A 15,936-nucleotide genomic window follows, 5' to 3' on the forward strand; every position below is an offset into this window, starting at 1 on the left:
CTGTACGTAGTCAATGGTAGGCTTCGAGGGGACTCTTACGCTAGGTACACCTATAGCTAATCAGTAGACTACTTTATCACGGACCCCAACCCAGTCTCTCAGAGAGTTCACAGTCAACCCACTGATATCAGATCACAGCAAAATCACAGTCTACTTTTGGATTTGTATTTATTATGGATCACCATTTGGGGGATGGGGACTCCCAAGTGATGCAGCGGTCTAAGACACTGCATCTCAGTGCCAGAGGGTTCGATTCCAGGCTGTATCACAACTGGCCGTGATTTGGAGTCACATAGGACGGTGCACAATTGGCCCAGCGTCGTCCGGGTTAGGGTTTGGCCGGTGTGGGCCGTCATTGTAAATAAGAATTTGTTCTTAACAAACTTGCCTTGTTAAATAAAGGTTAAATAACAAATTAAATTAGCTGCTGTCAAGTAAGCAGCTACTCTTCCTGGGGTCCAGCGAAATTAAGGCAGTTTATACAATTTTAAAAACATAACAATGCATTCACAAATTTCACCCCAATTCCACCACTACCACATATTTACAGTACGTGTGTGCATAGTGCGTATGTTATCGTGTGTGTGCATGGATGTGTCTGTGCTTTGTTTGTGTTGCTTCACAGTCCCCGCTGTTCCAGAAGGTGTTTTTAATCTGTTTTTATCTAATTCTACTGCTGCATCAGTTACCTGATATGGAATAGAGTTCCATGTAGTCATGGCTCTATGTATTACTGTGGAATAGAGTTCCATGTAGTCATGGCTCTATGTAGTACTGTGGAATAGAGTTCCATGTAGTCATGGCTCTATGTAGTACTGTGGAATAGAGTTCCATGTAGTCATGGCTCTATGTAGTACTGTGGAATAGAGTTCCATGTAGTCATGGCTCTATGTAGTACTGTGGAATAGAGTTCCATGTAGTCATGGCTCTATGTAGTACTGTGGAATAGAGTTCCATGTAGTCATGGCTCTATGTAGTACTGTGGAATAGAGTTCCATGTAGTCATGGCTCTATGTAGTACTGTGGAATAGAGTTCCATGTAGTCATGGCTCTATGTAGTACTGTGGAATAGAGTTCCATGTAGTCATGGCTCTATGTAGAACTGTGGAATAGAGTTCCATGTAGTCATGGTTCTATGTAGAACTGTGGAATAGAGTTCCATGTAGTCATGGCTCTATGTAGTACTGTGGAATAGAGTTCCATGTAGTCATGGCTCTATGTAGTACTGTGGAATAGAGTTCCATGTAGGCATGGCTCTATGTAGTACTGTGGAATAGAGTTCCATGTAGTCATGGCTCTATGTAGTACTGTGGAATAGAGTTCCATGTAGTCATGGTTCTATGTAGTACTGTGGAATAGAGTTCCATGTAGGCATGGCTCTATGTAGTACTGTGGAATAGAGTTCCATGTAGGCATGGCTCTAGGAGTACTGTGCGCCTCCCAAAGTCTGTTCTGGACTTGGGGACTGTGAAGAGACCTCTTGTGGCATGTCTTGTGGGGTATGCATGTGTGTCCGAGCTGTGCGCCAGTAGTTCAAACAGACAGCTCGGTGCAATCAACATGTCAATACCTCTCACAAATAGTACTGATGAAGTCAATCTCTCCTTCACATTGAGCCAGGAGAGATTGGCATGCATATTATTAATGTTAGCTCTCTGTGAACATCCAAGGGCCGGCTGTGCTCCCCTGTTCTGAGCCAATTGCAATTTTCATAAGTCCCTTTTTGTGCCACCTGACCACACGACTTAACAGTTGTCCAGGTGCGACAAAACTAGGGCCTGTAGGACCTGCCTTGCTGTCTAGAAGGTAGAAACTAGGGACTGTAGGACCTGCCTTGTTGACAGTGCTGTCTAGAAGGTAGAAACTAGGGCCTGTAGGACCTGCCTTGTTGATAGTGCTGTCTAGAAGGTAGAAACTAGGGCCTGTAGGACCTGCCTTGTTGACAGTGCTGTCTAGAAGGTAGAAACTAGGGCCTGTAGGACCTGCCTTGTTGATAGTGCTGTCTAGAAGGTAGAAACTAGGACCTGCCTTGTTGACAGTGCTGTCTAGAAGGTAGAAACTAGGGCCTGTAGGACCTGCCTTGTTGATAGTGCTGTCTAGAAGGTAGAAACTAGGACCTGTAGGTCCTGCCTTGTTGATAGTGCTATCTAGAAGGTAGAAACTAGGGCCTGTAGGATATGCCTTGTTGATAGTACTGTCTAGAAGGTAGAAACTAGGGCCTGTAGGATCTGCCTTGTTGATAGTGCTGTCTAGAAGGTAGAAGCTAGGGCCTGTAGGACCTGCCTTGTTGATAGTGCTGTTAAGAAGGTAGAAACTAGGGCCTGTAGGACCTGCCTTGTTGATAGTGCTGTTAAGAAGGTAGAAACTAGGTTATGTAGGACCTGCCTTGTTGACAGTGCGGTCTAGTAGGTAGAGCAGCGCCTTATCATGGACATACGTCTCCCTATATTAGCTACTGCTGTATGAATATGTTGTGACCATGACAGTTTACAATCCAGGGTAACTCCAAGCAGTTTAGTCACCTCAACTTGCTCAATTTGCACATTATTCATTACAAGATTGAGGTTTAGTGAATGATTTGTCTCAAATACAATGCCTTTAGTTTTTAGAAATATTTAGGACTAACTTATTCCTTGCCACCCACTCTGAAACGAACTGCAATTCTTTGTTAAGTTTTGCAGTAATTTCAGTCGCTGTAGTAGCTGGCTTTACTCAAAGCCAGTGGCATGTCATTAGTAAAGATTTTAAAAAGTAAAGGGCCTAGACAGCTGCCCTGGGGAATTCCTGATTCTACCTGCTATTATGTTGGAGATGCTTCCATTAAAGAACACCCTCTGTGTTCTGTTAGACAGGTAACTCTTTATCCATAATATAACAGGTGGTTATAATGCCAAAACACATATGTTTTTCCAGCAGCAGACTATGATCGTTAAATGTCAAAAGCTAAACTGAAGTCTAACAAAACATATTTTTACCATCAATTTCTTGAACAGAGCTATGCTCAACCATTATGCATCAAAGCTAAAGGAACTGAATAATATTAAGAAATGCTATAGATGAAAGGAAAGTAGTGTGGAAACCTACCAAAAAAACAATTGGGCAAACAACAAATTCCATCCCTTTTAGACAACTTCTTGGACAAAAAAAATGCCACTGTAATAGTGAAGGTGTAAACTTGGGAGTAGAGAACCTAAACAGTATATTTGACCTATCAGCTTCAAATCAAATCAAACTTTATGAATTACCTGTTGCACAACATTCAGCGCAGGTATTGGTAACTGTTTCGCCATAAACTTGCGCCAAACGTTGTCATTCATAAGTTTACCTAAGTAGTTAGATGGTTTGTCATTAATTGTATTAGATAGACATGCCTCTAATATCCGTACATTATTGACCCGTGACTGACAATTTTGAAGTACGTTAGCTAAAACCGTCTATTTAAGTCGGCAATAGAAAAAATGCCTGTCTATCATGTTCCTTGATTGGGTAAAGACGAACCGTCACTCCAAAACTAGTGGACCAATGGAGATGTATTGTCTACACATCCCTCTAAACCCCGCCCTTCACGGAGAAATAATGCCAACACTCACAATCAAACAAACTGGCAGTGAAAACAAAGAAACAGACATCGAAAGCAAAGATATGAGTAGCGTAACCAAAGGGTAGTGCATGCAGGCAAGAGCAAAATGTATTCAATAGGATTGTTTGCAAAGAAAGTTTAACCAAAAACTATTTTTGTATTCGCTTGGAAATATATATTTTTTAATCGTCTGTCATAGTGTTTTGCTCTCGCTTTAAAATGATTTGCTTACAAGTTTTGGGGTTTTGCATTTGATGTCTTATTTTTGTTAACAATTCTATACATTTTGCTTTCGAATGTTTGGTTTTTGATTTCAACATCCATTATTTCACCTGTCCTCGAAAACATGTTTACATTCTCAACTTTACTTTTCATGTTCCCGATTTAGTTTATTTTGAATTCAATACATATGGCGTGAAATTGACCCCATACCATGTAGACTGTGTCAAAGAGCATCCTAAATAACTTCACCCTACACACACACACACACACAAAAAAAACTAACATTTTGAAACCAACTTCCCCCTAAAGCTAGAACAGAAGAATCCATGCTCATCTTCTGAAAACATCTAAAACCCTACCTCTTCAAAGAGTATATTTCCCCCCTTACCATCTCTGACTCTGCTTACTATGACTGTGATGTGTGGTTGTCCCACCTAGCTATCTGAAGATGAATGCACTAACCGTAAGTCACTCTGTATAAGTGTCTGCTAAATGACTCAAATGAAATGTCTTACCTCACAGAACAGGGTGAGTTTGTCATCAGGTAACAGCCCATTGGCTTCATCAAGCAGGAAATCTCTTCTAATAAACTTTTTGAAGCCCCAGTCTTTCCCCTGGACAAACCGATAGGCTCTTTGGCTTTCTGCAGGGAGGAGGAAGAATCCAAAACACACTTAGTTTGTGTCTATAAGGCTCTAACTAGGAGAATACAAGTAAATAGTATGTTATTTGAATGATGTGCTGGGGATGAATCAGAATTAGTTGGGTAACATAGATAAGATGTTTTATTTTCATTATATGCTTGTGAGTTACTTGTCATTTAGAATATATCTTGTTGTACTATAGTGGTGGCCATTTGCAGTTATCCTTTCTCTGTCCTGGGTTCAGTTACTTGGGCCGCAGAAGGGAGAGGTCAAGCTTGTCGTCATGTGTAAACGTATATTTTAAACCATGCGAAGGGATGATTGAGGGGGAACCAATTATATCTTGGCTCCACAATGTCTGTGTGCCAGTCACTCCCTACTTTTCCCATCTGGGAGAGGAGGATGGCAGTGTCTGGAACCATTCTATGTTCCCTCTCTGGTTGCCATTATCTTGACCTAGAGGCTCACTTTCCTCTCCGTGAGCTTGTCCAGAATGGTTTTTTATTTGGGATGGGAGTGTCTAAAATGACAATTGATATATATCATTGGGCGAGGTAATGTCTTGGTACCATTTTGTACCAAGAACGAGATAAGAGCTTTGTTTAGGAGACCAAACGGAATGATAATTTATAGCCAATGCTGTCTGGCTATGGGATACTCCTCTCTGAAGTAAAGTCTTTCTTTGTGTAAGTTCCTAAGACCTGTGGTTTGTCATGTCGACTAAGGGGGTGGGTGGATCTTTGCTATAAAAGATCTCAGTTGCCATTATGTTGGCCACTCTCAACTTTTCATTAAAGATACTGAAATGTTGAAAGTCAAAATGCTATTGCAAAAGCTTAATTATTATTAAAGGTGAAGATGAATCATAACTCTGACTGGTGTGTGATTTGCTCTCTCACCACGACAGATGATATCCATAAAGTAACAGTTTTGTCTGTTACTTACCCATAGCTTTAGTCTCTTCTCTTTTAGTGTTCAATAAGGAAAACTTGAACTTTGCTCTGACTTCACTTTTTGGACAACTAACAAGAAGTAAATACAACGACAGATAATCTTTGCTTTCATCATCCAGTCCTTTTGGGTTGACTCTCAGACACCTGGGCAGGAAACAGAGGAGGAACCAAACAGAATATTAGTTCAGCGGAGGCTGTATCACTTCAGTCGTTATTCACAAAGAAACAACAAGCTGTTGAGATCAAGATGATACTCTTTCTCCTGACTATAAGCAAGTTATAATGAAAGTTTACCATTTCATCTTGTCGTTGGGTCCAGAGGAGAAGGTGGAACTCTTTAAGACCTCCCCCATCTCCTCTCTACAGAAACTGAAGTTGTTGATGGTCCACATGTAGGAGAACTTGACTACTTTCACCTGAAACAAAAAGGCAACAATCACAATGCTTCCATCCACTTCAAAAGACAGCCTTTCTTTTTTATTTAGATCCTGTGATGCAGTTGGAATCAGTTGCTGGGACTGCTAGTCTCTGTCCAGTGATCCTGCCAACCAAGGCCAGGTCTGAGGAGCTATTTGGCGTAGCAGCTAGCCTAGCTGCTAGCTAGCGGGGTTTCCTTGAGGGCTTGAACACAGCCCACAACGCGGTTAGCCATTGTAGCTGGGACTGGGGATTGGGTTTATGGCTGTCTAGTTCCCTTCTGTTTGTTGTTTTCCATCTTCCCTGTGACCTGCCCAAAATGCGTTTTTTGGGCAGAAATGCCTGGAACATGTGAACTTTCATGTGCCTTAACATCAAACTTGTATGCCATCTATAAATACGAATAAAATTGTTAAATTACGCGCCTACTTGGTTTAGCCACAGAAACAGTTAGCAACCTTCCCGCTAGCCATGATTGGCTTAGGGGCTGGACATGCCGAGAGATGAGTTTGGATTGGTCTACCATATAGCACACATCTGTCTATTGGACCTGGTCAGTATGTTTAGGTAATCATTTCTAACGCTGCTTTAAAAATATATATATTGTTTAGTGATACTGCATAAACCTAATGTCAAGTTAAAGTACTGTTAGCTAGCTAATGTTAGCAGGCTGGCTCGCTAGCTAACATTATGTGTTTGCTTCCCACTTTCTGGAGGACCGAGTTTTGAAATCAGTGGAATTCGAGTATGATAACTAAGGAGATGGAGAAAACACCAGTCTGGATTACATCGTCTAACTAAGGCATCAGACAGGAGACCCGTCCAACCATGATGTATACTGGTAAGATTTTCAGATATTACAATTTTTAGTTTTGACAGAAAGTGGTTTAATTTCAAGTGTCCTTCAACGTTTTGTGTATAATCTTATTCTTCGTATCTCAGACACATGCTTGACTAGTTATAGTCATAGAACCTGGTTGGTTAGCTACCTGCAGATTCATGCAGGGTAGTAATGTCATAAGTTGTGATCATGGTCCATTGTTTAGCTAGCTAGCTATCTAGCTACATGTCTTAAAAAAACACACATTTTGACAAAGGATTTTCATTTCAAGTTAAAGTGTACTGTTAGCTAGCTAGCTAACAGTAGCTAGCTGGCTCACTAAGTAATGTTACGTCATGCGTAGCTATCTAGCTACATTTCTTAACAAAAGACTCTCGGCTTAGTGTGCCAGAGCGCAGAATAATTGAATAATTTTTAAATGCTAACATGGATAACATGAAAACAGCCTAACCAGCTCTGCTAGGGGGGGGGGTAAAATGGTCAGAGTGGGGTGTTCTCTCATTATGTGTCTGGAAGTAGCTAGCCAACGTTAGCCAGTTAGCTTGGGTGCTTGACTGTAGTTGTGAGGTCAGAGCTTTCGGAACAACTCATTGGCCAGAGCGTCCAGTGTGCGTTCTGAACGTGAAACTACAAATAGAGCGATAGGGTGATTAATGTTCAGAGAGCTGTTCTCTCTCTCTTAGATGTCTGGAAGTAGCTAGCAAGTTAGTACAGAACGCTCAGATCAACCCTTAAAAGAGATGGGTGGGGCTAAGTCTTGAGAGGGTGTGAACAATGCTGAATGGCTGTAGACAAATAAGGGCTCTCCAATTGTAGTACCAAAACATTGAAAGACGGTTTCCTCAAAAGTGAGTTTACAAGTTGATCAAATAGTGTATAATAGAGCATACAAATATTCTGATGTGACTCATGTGGATTCTGTTAAAAATATTTGTTGGTCTGATGTGATTAATGAGGAGCATCCAGACGCTGCACTTGATGAATTTATGGAATTGTTGATTATTGATAAACATGAACCTGTTAAGAAACTGACTGTTAGAACTGTTAAGGCTACATGGGGCAAAAGGAGTGGCTAATAAGACTGTCTGTACATCTGACTGGCTGATTTACTGCAAACTGAGAAATTATGTGACTGAACTCAACAAAAAGAAGAAACTGTATTATGAAGCCAAGATCAATGATATAAAGAACGATGGGAAAAAAAATTAAGTACTTTTAATGAAATTATGGGCAGAAAGACAAATTCAACTCCATCTTTCAACAATCAGATGGCTTATTCATCACAAAACCATTTGATGTTGCAAATAATTTTAATGCTTACTTCATTGGCAAAGTGGGCAAACTTGAGCAGGAAATGCCAACAACGAACAGTAAGCCATCGTAGTCATGCATAAAAAAAAACTAATAATGAAAGAAAAGCATTGCAAGTTAGAATTTTGTAAAGTTGGTGTGGGAGAGGTGGACAAATGATTGTTATCGATCAATAATGACAAATCTCCTGGCATTGACACCTTAGAAGGAAAGCTACTGAGGATGGTAGCTGACTCTATAGCTACTCCTATCTGTCATATCTTTAATCTGAGCCGAGAGGAAAGTTTTTGTCCTCAGGCCTGGAGGGAAGCCAAAGTAATCCCGCTACCCAAGAGTGGTAAAGCAGCCTTTACTGGTTCTAACAGCAGACCTATCAGCTTGCTGCCAGCTCTTAGCAAACTGTTGAAAAAATGGTGTTCGACCAAATACAATGCTATTTCTCTAAACAAATGAACAGACTTTCAGCATGCTTATAGAGAAGGGCACTCAACATGTACAGCACCGACACAAATGACTGATGATTGGTTGAAATAAATTGATAATAATAAGATTGTGGGAGCTGTACTGTTAGATTTCAGTGCAGCCTGTAATATTATTGACCATAAATGGTTGTTGAGAAAACGTATGTTGGATTGAGAGATACCTAATAGAACAGAGGGTTTTATTCAATTTTAGCTTCTCTAATGTTAAACATGTAAAGTGTGGTGTACTGCAGGGCCGCTCTTTAGGCCCTGTGGTCTTTTCTATTTTTACCAATGACCTGCCACTGGCATTAAACAAAGCCTGTAATATTATTGACTTTAGCCAGTTGTTGAGAAAACGTAAAGTATGTGTTATGGCTTTTCATCTTGTTATTACAATGGTTGTCCCGTGCTCTGTTATTGTAACACTTTATGTGAAAATCTTTGTGGTGGGCAGATCACAGGCCAGAAAGGTATTTTCTAAAGAGGCTGCCAGTGTGTCTGGTGTTAAAACTGTACAGGCAAATAAGTCTGAGACAAAAGCAGCAAAAACTCTAGCTATTGTTGCACCACAGACTGTCCAGGAGTTGGCGGATGCTTTAGTCCAGGTCTGGGAGGAGATCCCTCAGGAGACCATCCGCCACCTCATCAGGAGCATGCCCAGGCGTTGTAGGGAGGTCATACAGGCACGTGGAGGCCACACACACTACTGAGCCTCATTTTTGACTTGTTTTAAGGACATTACATCAAAGTTGGATCAGCCTGTAGTGTGGTTTTCCACTTTTTTGGATTCCTTTGTTTGCATGTTGAACAAGTGGATTACTGAAATCAATAGCACCAACTAAAAATACTTTTTTGGGAAAAAAAAAAGGACTTCATCGAACAAAACGACCATTCATTGTGTAGCTGGGACCCTTTGGATCGCAAACAGAGGAAGATCTTCAAAAGGTAAGGGATTTATTTATTCGCTATTTGTGATTTTGTGAAGCCTGTGGTGGTTGAAAAATATGTTGTGGAGCGCCGTCCTCAGACAATCGCATGGTATGCTTTCGCCGTAAAGCTTTTTGAAATCTGACAATGCTGAATACTTATGTAAATGTGATGTCAGTTTTTTAGTTTTTATAAATCTGTAAAAATGTCTAAAAACCTGTTTTCACTTTTTGTCGATGAAATGCCCTGTATAAGAAATATTAATAATGAAATATTTTATTTAACAACAAAAAAGAAATAAGAAAACTCGCACTAAACCTCTTCCATATACACCTTCCTGATATTGAGTTTGCACCCCATTCTGCCCTCAGACCTTACAGATAAATTGTATGTGTGGGGTACAGAGTTAAGATAGTAATTTTAAAAAATCAAGGTAAACACTATTATTGAACATGGAATGAGTCCATGCAACTTATTATGTAATTTGTTAAGCACATTTTTACTCCTAAACGTATTTAGGCTTGCCATAACAAAGGGGTTGAATACTTATTGACTCAGCTTTTCATTTTTAATTAACTTGTAAAAAATGTCTAAAAATATAATTCCACTTTATAATTCTAGTGGTTTCTTTGAGCATTAGATGTTAATAAACGAGAGACAGTGGACAGACACACACCTACCTGTGTGTAACACCAGCTCTCTGCCACAGGTCCAGTAGACATGTCCCCTGGTGGAGGAGGGACATGTGACATGGCCAGCTTCCCCCTCAGCAGCAGCTTTAACACTTAACCTTTCCTACAGGGGAGCAGAGGAACGGTTAAGACTAATAAACAACCTCCTAAACCTAAACGTCAGACTGGGACTGGGCCATCAGCACTCCATTACCACATCAGATGACAAGTCACAACATTCTACTGAAACCAGGTTAGAGGTTAAGGAACAGGGTTTGAAGAGGGGAAGGGGAGAGAGAGATGGGGAAGAGGAGAGAGAGGGAAGGGGAGAGAGCGGGGAGAGAATGATAGAAAGAGAGGGGAAGGGGGAAAGGGGTGAGAGAGAGGGGGAAGGGAAGAGAGAGGGGAAGGGAGAGAGAGAGAGAGGGGAAGGGAGAGAGATTGAGAGAGGGAGGGAAGGGGAAAGTGTGAGAGGGAAGGGGAGAGATCGAGAGATGGGGGGAGGGGACATAGAAAGGAAAGGGGAGAGAGACCGACCGGGAGAGACCGAGACCGAGAGAGAGAGACACCGAGAGAGAGACACACAGAGAGACCGAGAGAAAGAGACAGACAGACTGAGATAGACAGACAGAGAGACAGAGAGACAGACAGACAGACAGACAGCGAGAGAGAGAGAGAGAGAGACAGCCAGACAGAGAGAGACAGAGAGAAGGGGAGCAAAATCCCAATCTACTTGAACGGAGCTCAAATCAACCATGAGGCATCGAAGCCAAACAGTTAAGAAATGATATAGATGGAAGGTGTAGAAACCAAAAAACTATTGGCCAAGAACAAATAGAATCCCTACGACAAAACTTCCTGGACAAAATATTTTCCTGCAATAGTGAAGGTGTAAACTTAGCAGTAAAATACATTTGTATTTCATATACCTTTGACTATTGGATGTTCTTATAGGCACTTTAGTATTGCCAGTGTAACAGTATAGCCTCCGTCCCTCTCCTCGCTCCTCCCTGGGCTCGAACCAGCAACACAACAATAACAACAGCCACCCTCGAAGCAGCGTTACCCATGCAGAGCAAGGGGAACAACCACTCCAAGTCTCAGAGCGAGTGACGTTTGAAACGCTATTAGCGCGTACCCCGCTAACTAGCTAGCCATTTCACATCGGTTAAACAAGCCTAATCTCGGGAGTTGATAGGCTTGAAGTCATAAACATAGACTTAGTTATAACATAATAACACACAGAAATACGAGCCTTAGGTCATTAATATGGTAGAATCCGGAAACTATCATCTCGAAAACAAGACGTTTATTCTTTCAGTGAAATACGGAACCGTTCCGTATTTTATCTAAGGGGTGGCTTCCATTAGTCTAAATATTCCTGTTACATTGCACAACCTTCAATGTTATGTCATAATTACGTACAATTCTGGCAAATTAGGCGGCCCAAACTGTTAAATATACACTGACTCTGCGTACAATGAACGCAAGAGAAGTGACACAATTTCACCTGGTTAATATTGCCTGCTAACCTGGATTTCTTTTAGCTAAATATGCAGGTTTAAAAATATATACTTGTGTGTATTGATTTTAAGAAAGGCATTGATGTTCATGGTTAGGTACACATTGGAGCAACGATACGCACCGCATCGATTATATGCAACGCAGGACACGCTAGATAAACTAGTAATATCATCAACCATGTGTAGTTAACTAGTGATTATGATTGATTGATTGATTGTTTTTTATAAGATAAGTTTAATGCTAGCTAGCAACTTACCTTGGCTTACTGCATTCGCGTAACAGGCAGTCTCCTCGTGGAGTGCAATGAGAGGCAGGTGGTTAGAGCGTTGGACTAGTTAACTGTAAGGTTGCAAGATTGAATCACCCGAGCTGACAAGGTGAAAATCTGTCGTTCTGCCCCTGAACGAGGCAGTTAACCCACCGTTCTTAGGCCGACATTGAAAATAAGAATGTGTTCTTAACTGACTTGCCTAGTTAAATAAAGGAGTAAAAAAATATATATATATATATCTGTGTTTAAAAATACTGATTTCCGATTGTTATGAAAACTTGAAATCGGAATGGGTCGAAATAGGTCGGTGGTCAAACGACCACCCCTCATCACTGTCAAACGCTCCCTAAAACACTTCAGCAAGCAGGGCTTTCTAATCGACCTGGCCCGGGTATCCTGGAAGGATATTGACCTAATTCCACAAGTAGAGGATGCCTGGTTATTCTTTTAAAGTGCTTTCCTCACCATCTTAAATAAGCATGCCCCATTCAAAAAAAATCTAACTAAGAACAGATATAGTCCTTGGTTCACTCCAGACTTGACTGCCCTTAAACCTCTTGCAACGAGCAATCCCGTATCTGGGAGCGTAATCATAGCCTCAAATGCATTAGCATAACGCAGCAGACATAAATACCCCTAGTAACTTTTCCTATTCATGAAAATCGCAAATGAAATGAAATAAATATATTCAAACATAAGCTTAGCCTTTTGTTAACAACACTGTCATCTCAGATTTTCAAAACATACGTTACAGCCAACGCTAGACAAGCATTTGTGTAAGTTTATCATGGCATAATGCTATGCTAGCTCTGCTGGCAGCAGGCAACATTTTCACGAAAATAAGAAAAGCAACCAAATTAAATAATTTACCTTTGAAGAACTTCAGATGCTTTCACTCAGGAGACTCCCAGTTAGATAGCAAATGTTCCTTTTTTCTTTTAAATATTATTTTTGTAGGCGAAATAGCTCCAGTTTGTTCATTATGCTTGGATGAGAAATCGACCGGAAAATGCTACCATTACAACACCGAAGTTTTTTCAAAATTAACTCCATAATATCGACAGAAACACGGCAAACGATGTTTAGGATCCATCCTCAAGGTGTTTTTAACATATATATTAGATAATATATCCGTCGAGGCAATTGGTTTCTCATAAGAAGCGATTGGAAAAATAGCTACCTCAGTATTTTACGCAAGATTTTCTGCGGGAGACACCATGTGACCACTTGCTAAATATGGTCCCTTACGGCTATTCTTCAATGGAAATGCGTAAAAATACGTCACAATGCTGTGGACACCTTGGGGAATACGTGGAAAACGCGCGATATGCAACTTTTCAGGGAAGTTAGGAACCGGAAAGCAAAGGCTAACTTTGTCAAACAGAAATTACTTCTCAGATAGAGTTCAGTGTGTCAAATCGGAGGGCCTGTTGCCTGTTGTCCGGACCTCTATGGAGGTGCCACAGGGTTCAATTCTCGGGCCGACTCTCTTTTCTGTATACATCAATAATGTCGCTCTTGCTGCTGTTGATTCTCTGATCCACCTCTACGCAGACGACACCATTCTGTATACTTCTGGCCCTTCTTTGAACACTGTGTTAACAAACCTCCAAATGAGCTTCAATGAGATACAACACTCCTTCCGTGGCCTCCGACTGCTCTTAAACGCAAGTAAAGCTAAATGCATGCTCTTCAACTGATCGCTACCAAGACCCGCACACCCGTCTAGCATCACTACTCTGGACAGTTCTGACTTAGAATATGTGGACAACTACAAATACCTAGGTGTCTGGTTAGACTGTAAACTCTCCTTCCAGACTCACAATAAGCATCTCCCATCCCAAATTCAATCTAGAATCGACATGCTATTTCGCAACAAAGCATCCTTCACTCATGCTGCCAAACATACCCTCGTAAAACTGACTATCCTACCGATCCTTGACTTCGGCGATGTCATTTACAAAATACCCTCCAACACTCTACTCAGCAAATTGGATGTAGTCTGTCACAGTGCCATCCGTTTTGTCACCAAAGCCCCATAAACTACCCACCACTGTGATCTGTATGCTCTCATTGGCTAGCTCTCGCTTCATATTCGTCGCCAAACCCACTGGCTCCAGGTCACCTACAAGTCCATGCTATGTAAAGCTCCGCCTTATCTCATTCACATATCATATCTTATTCACTGGTCACGATAACAACACCCACCCGTAGCACGCGCTCCAGCAGGTATATTTCACTGGTCATCCCCAAAGCCAACTCCTCGTTTGGCCGCCTTTCCTTCCAGTTCTCTGCTGCCATTGACTGGAACGCATTATGAGACTCCAGCTTCAGTGATTTTTACATCTCCCTCACTAACTTCAAGCATAGCTGTCAGAGCAGCTTACTGATCATTGAACCTGTACACAGACCATCTGTAAATAGCCTATCCAACTTCTTTTTTTTTGTTTTGCTCCTTCACATTTCAGTATCTCTACTTGCACATTCATCTTCTGCACATCTATCACTCCAGTGTTAATTGCTAAATTGTAATTATTTCACCACTACGGCGCCACTACGGTGCTTTTACACCTGCATTGTTTGCTGTTTGGGGTTTTAGGCTGGGTTTCTGTACAGCACCTTGAGATATCAGCTGATGTACGAAGGGCTATATAAATACATTTGATTTGATTTGATATTTATTGCTGTACCTCCCAAATCTTACTATATTTGCACACACTATATATAGATTTTCTATTGTGTTATAGTCTGTACATTTGTTTATGTGTAACTCTGTGTTGTATGTGTCGAACTGCTTTGCTTTATCTTGGCCAGGTCGCAGTTGTAAATGAGTACTTGTTCTCAACTGGTCTACCTGGTTAAATAAAGGTGAAATAAAATAAAATAAAAAGAGAGACCTAGACAACAACATAGCATGACAACACAGCATGGTAGCAACACAACATGGCAGCAGCACAACATGACAACACAACATGACAACACAACATGACAACACAACATGACAACACAACATGACAACACAACATGACAACAACACAACATGGCAGCAGCACAACATGACAACACAACATGACAACACAACATGACAACACAACATGGTAGCAACACAACAACACAACATGGTAGCAACACAACATGACAACACAACATGGTAGCAACACAACATGACAACACAACATGACAACACAACATGACAACACAACATGACAACACAACATGACAACACAACATGGTAGCAACACAACATGACAACACAACATGGTAGCAACACAACATGACAACACAACATGGTAGCAGCACAACATGACAACAACATGGTAGCAACACAACATGACAACACAACATGGTAGCAACACAACATGGCAGCAGCACAAAACATGGTACAAACATTATTGGGCCCAGACAACAGCACAAAGGGCAAGAAGGTAGAGACAACAATACATCACGCAAAACAGCCTCAACTGTCAGTAAGAGTGTCCATGATGGAGTCTTTGACTGAAGAGATTGAGATAAAATCGTCCAGTTTGAGTGTTTGTTGCAGTTCGTTCCAGTCACTAGCTGGAGCGAACTGAAAAGAGGTGCGACCCAGAGATGTGTGTGCTTTGGGGACCTTTAACAGAATGTGACTGGCAGAACGGGTGTTGTATGTGGAGGATGAGGGCTGCAGAAGATATCTCAGGTAGGGGGAGTGAGGCTTAAGAGGGTGTTATAAATAAGCATCAACCAATGGGTCTTGTGACGGGTATACAGAGATGACCAGTTTACAGAGGAGTATAGAGTGCAGTGATGTGTCCTGTAAGGAGTATTGGTGGCAAATCTGATGGCCGAACGGTAAAGAACATCTAGCCATTCGAGAGCATCCTTACCTTAATACCTACATTTCTATCAACATTCATCAGTGTTGCTGCTAATATGTATATTATTCCTTTTTTGTTTTATTTCACTCAATCCTGCTGCTCCCCCTATGGTCATTATTCCTCCTGCTGCTCCCCTATGGTCATTATTCCTCCTGCTGCTCCCCTATGGTCATTATTCCTCTTGCTGCTCCCCCTATGGTCATTATTCCTCCTGCTGCTCCCCTATGGTCATTATTCCTCTTGCTGCTCCCCCT

At 41.3% G+C, this 15,936-nt stretch overlaps 1 protein-coding gene across 2 annotated transcripts in view; it reads right to left on the bottom strand.

Annotated features, from left to right (window-relative positions):
• The window catches only part of LOC115126410 (speckle-type POZ protein-like A), an 88,547-nt gene that overhangs the window by 41,791 nt on the left and 30,820 nt on the right, over window positions 1-15,936 (bottom strand). Inside the window, exons 1-4 of one of the 2 annotated variants that reach the window (XM_065019807.1) lie at window positions 10,036-10,122; window positions 5,694-5,815; window positions 5,392-5,543; window positions 4,318-4,445 (exon numbers count right to left, since the gene is read on the bottom strand). In XM_065019807.1, the coding sequence (XP_064875879.1) occupies window positions 4,318-4,445; window positions 5,392-5,543; window positions 5,694-5,791 (378 nt within the window). In that variant the 5' untranslated portion in view covers window positions 5,792-5,815; window positions 10,036-10,122. Of the gene's footprint in view, window positions 1-4,317; window positions 4,446-5,391; window positions 5,544-5,693; window positions 5,816-10,035; window positions 10,155-15,936 lie in introns of those variants that run through there. The other variant, XM_065019806.1, reaches the window with a different exon arrangement.

This window comes from Oncorhynchus nerka, linkage group LG1 (assembly GCF_034236695.1).
Source record: "Oncorhynchus nerka isolate Pitt River linkage group LG1, Oner_Uvic_2.0, whole genome shotgun sequence".
NCBI classification, from domain to species: Eukaryota; Metazoa; Chordata; class Actinopteri; order Salmoniformes; family Salmonidae; genus Oncorhynchus; species Oncorhynchus nerka.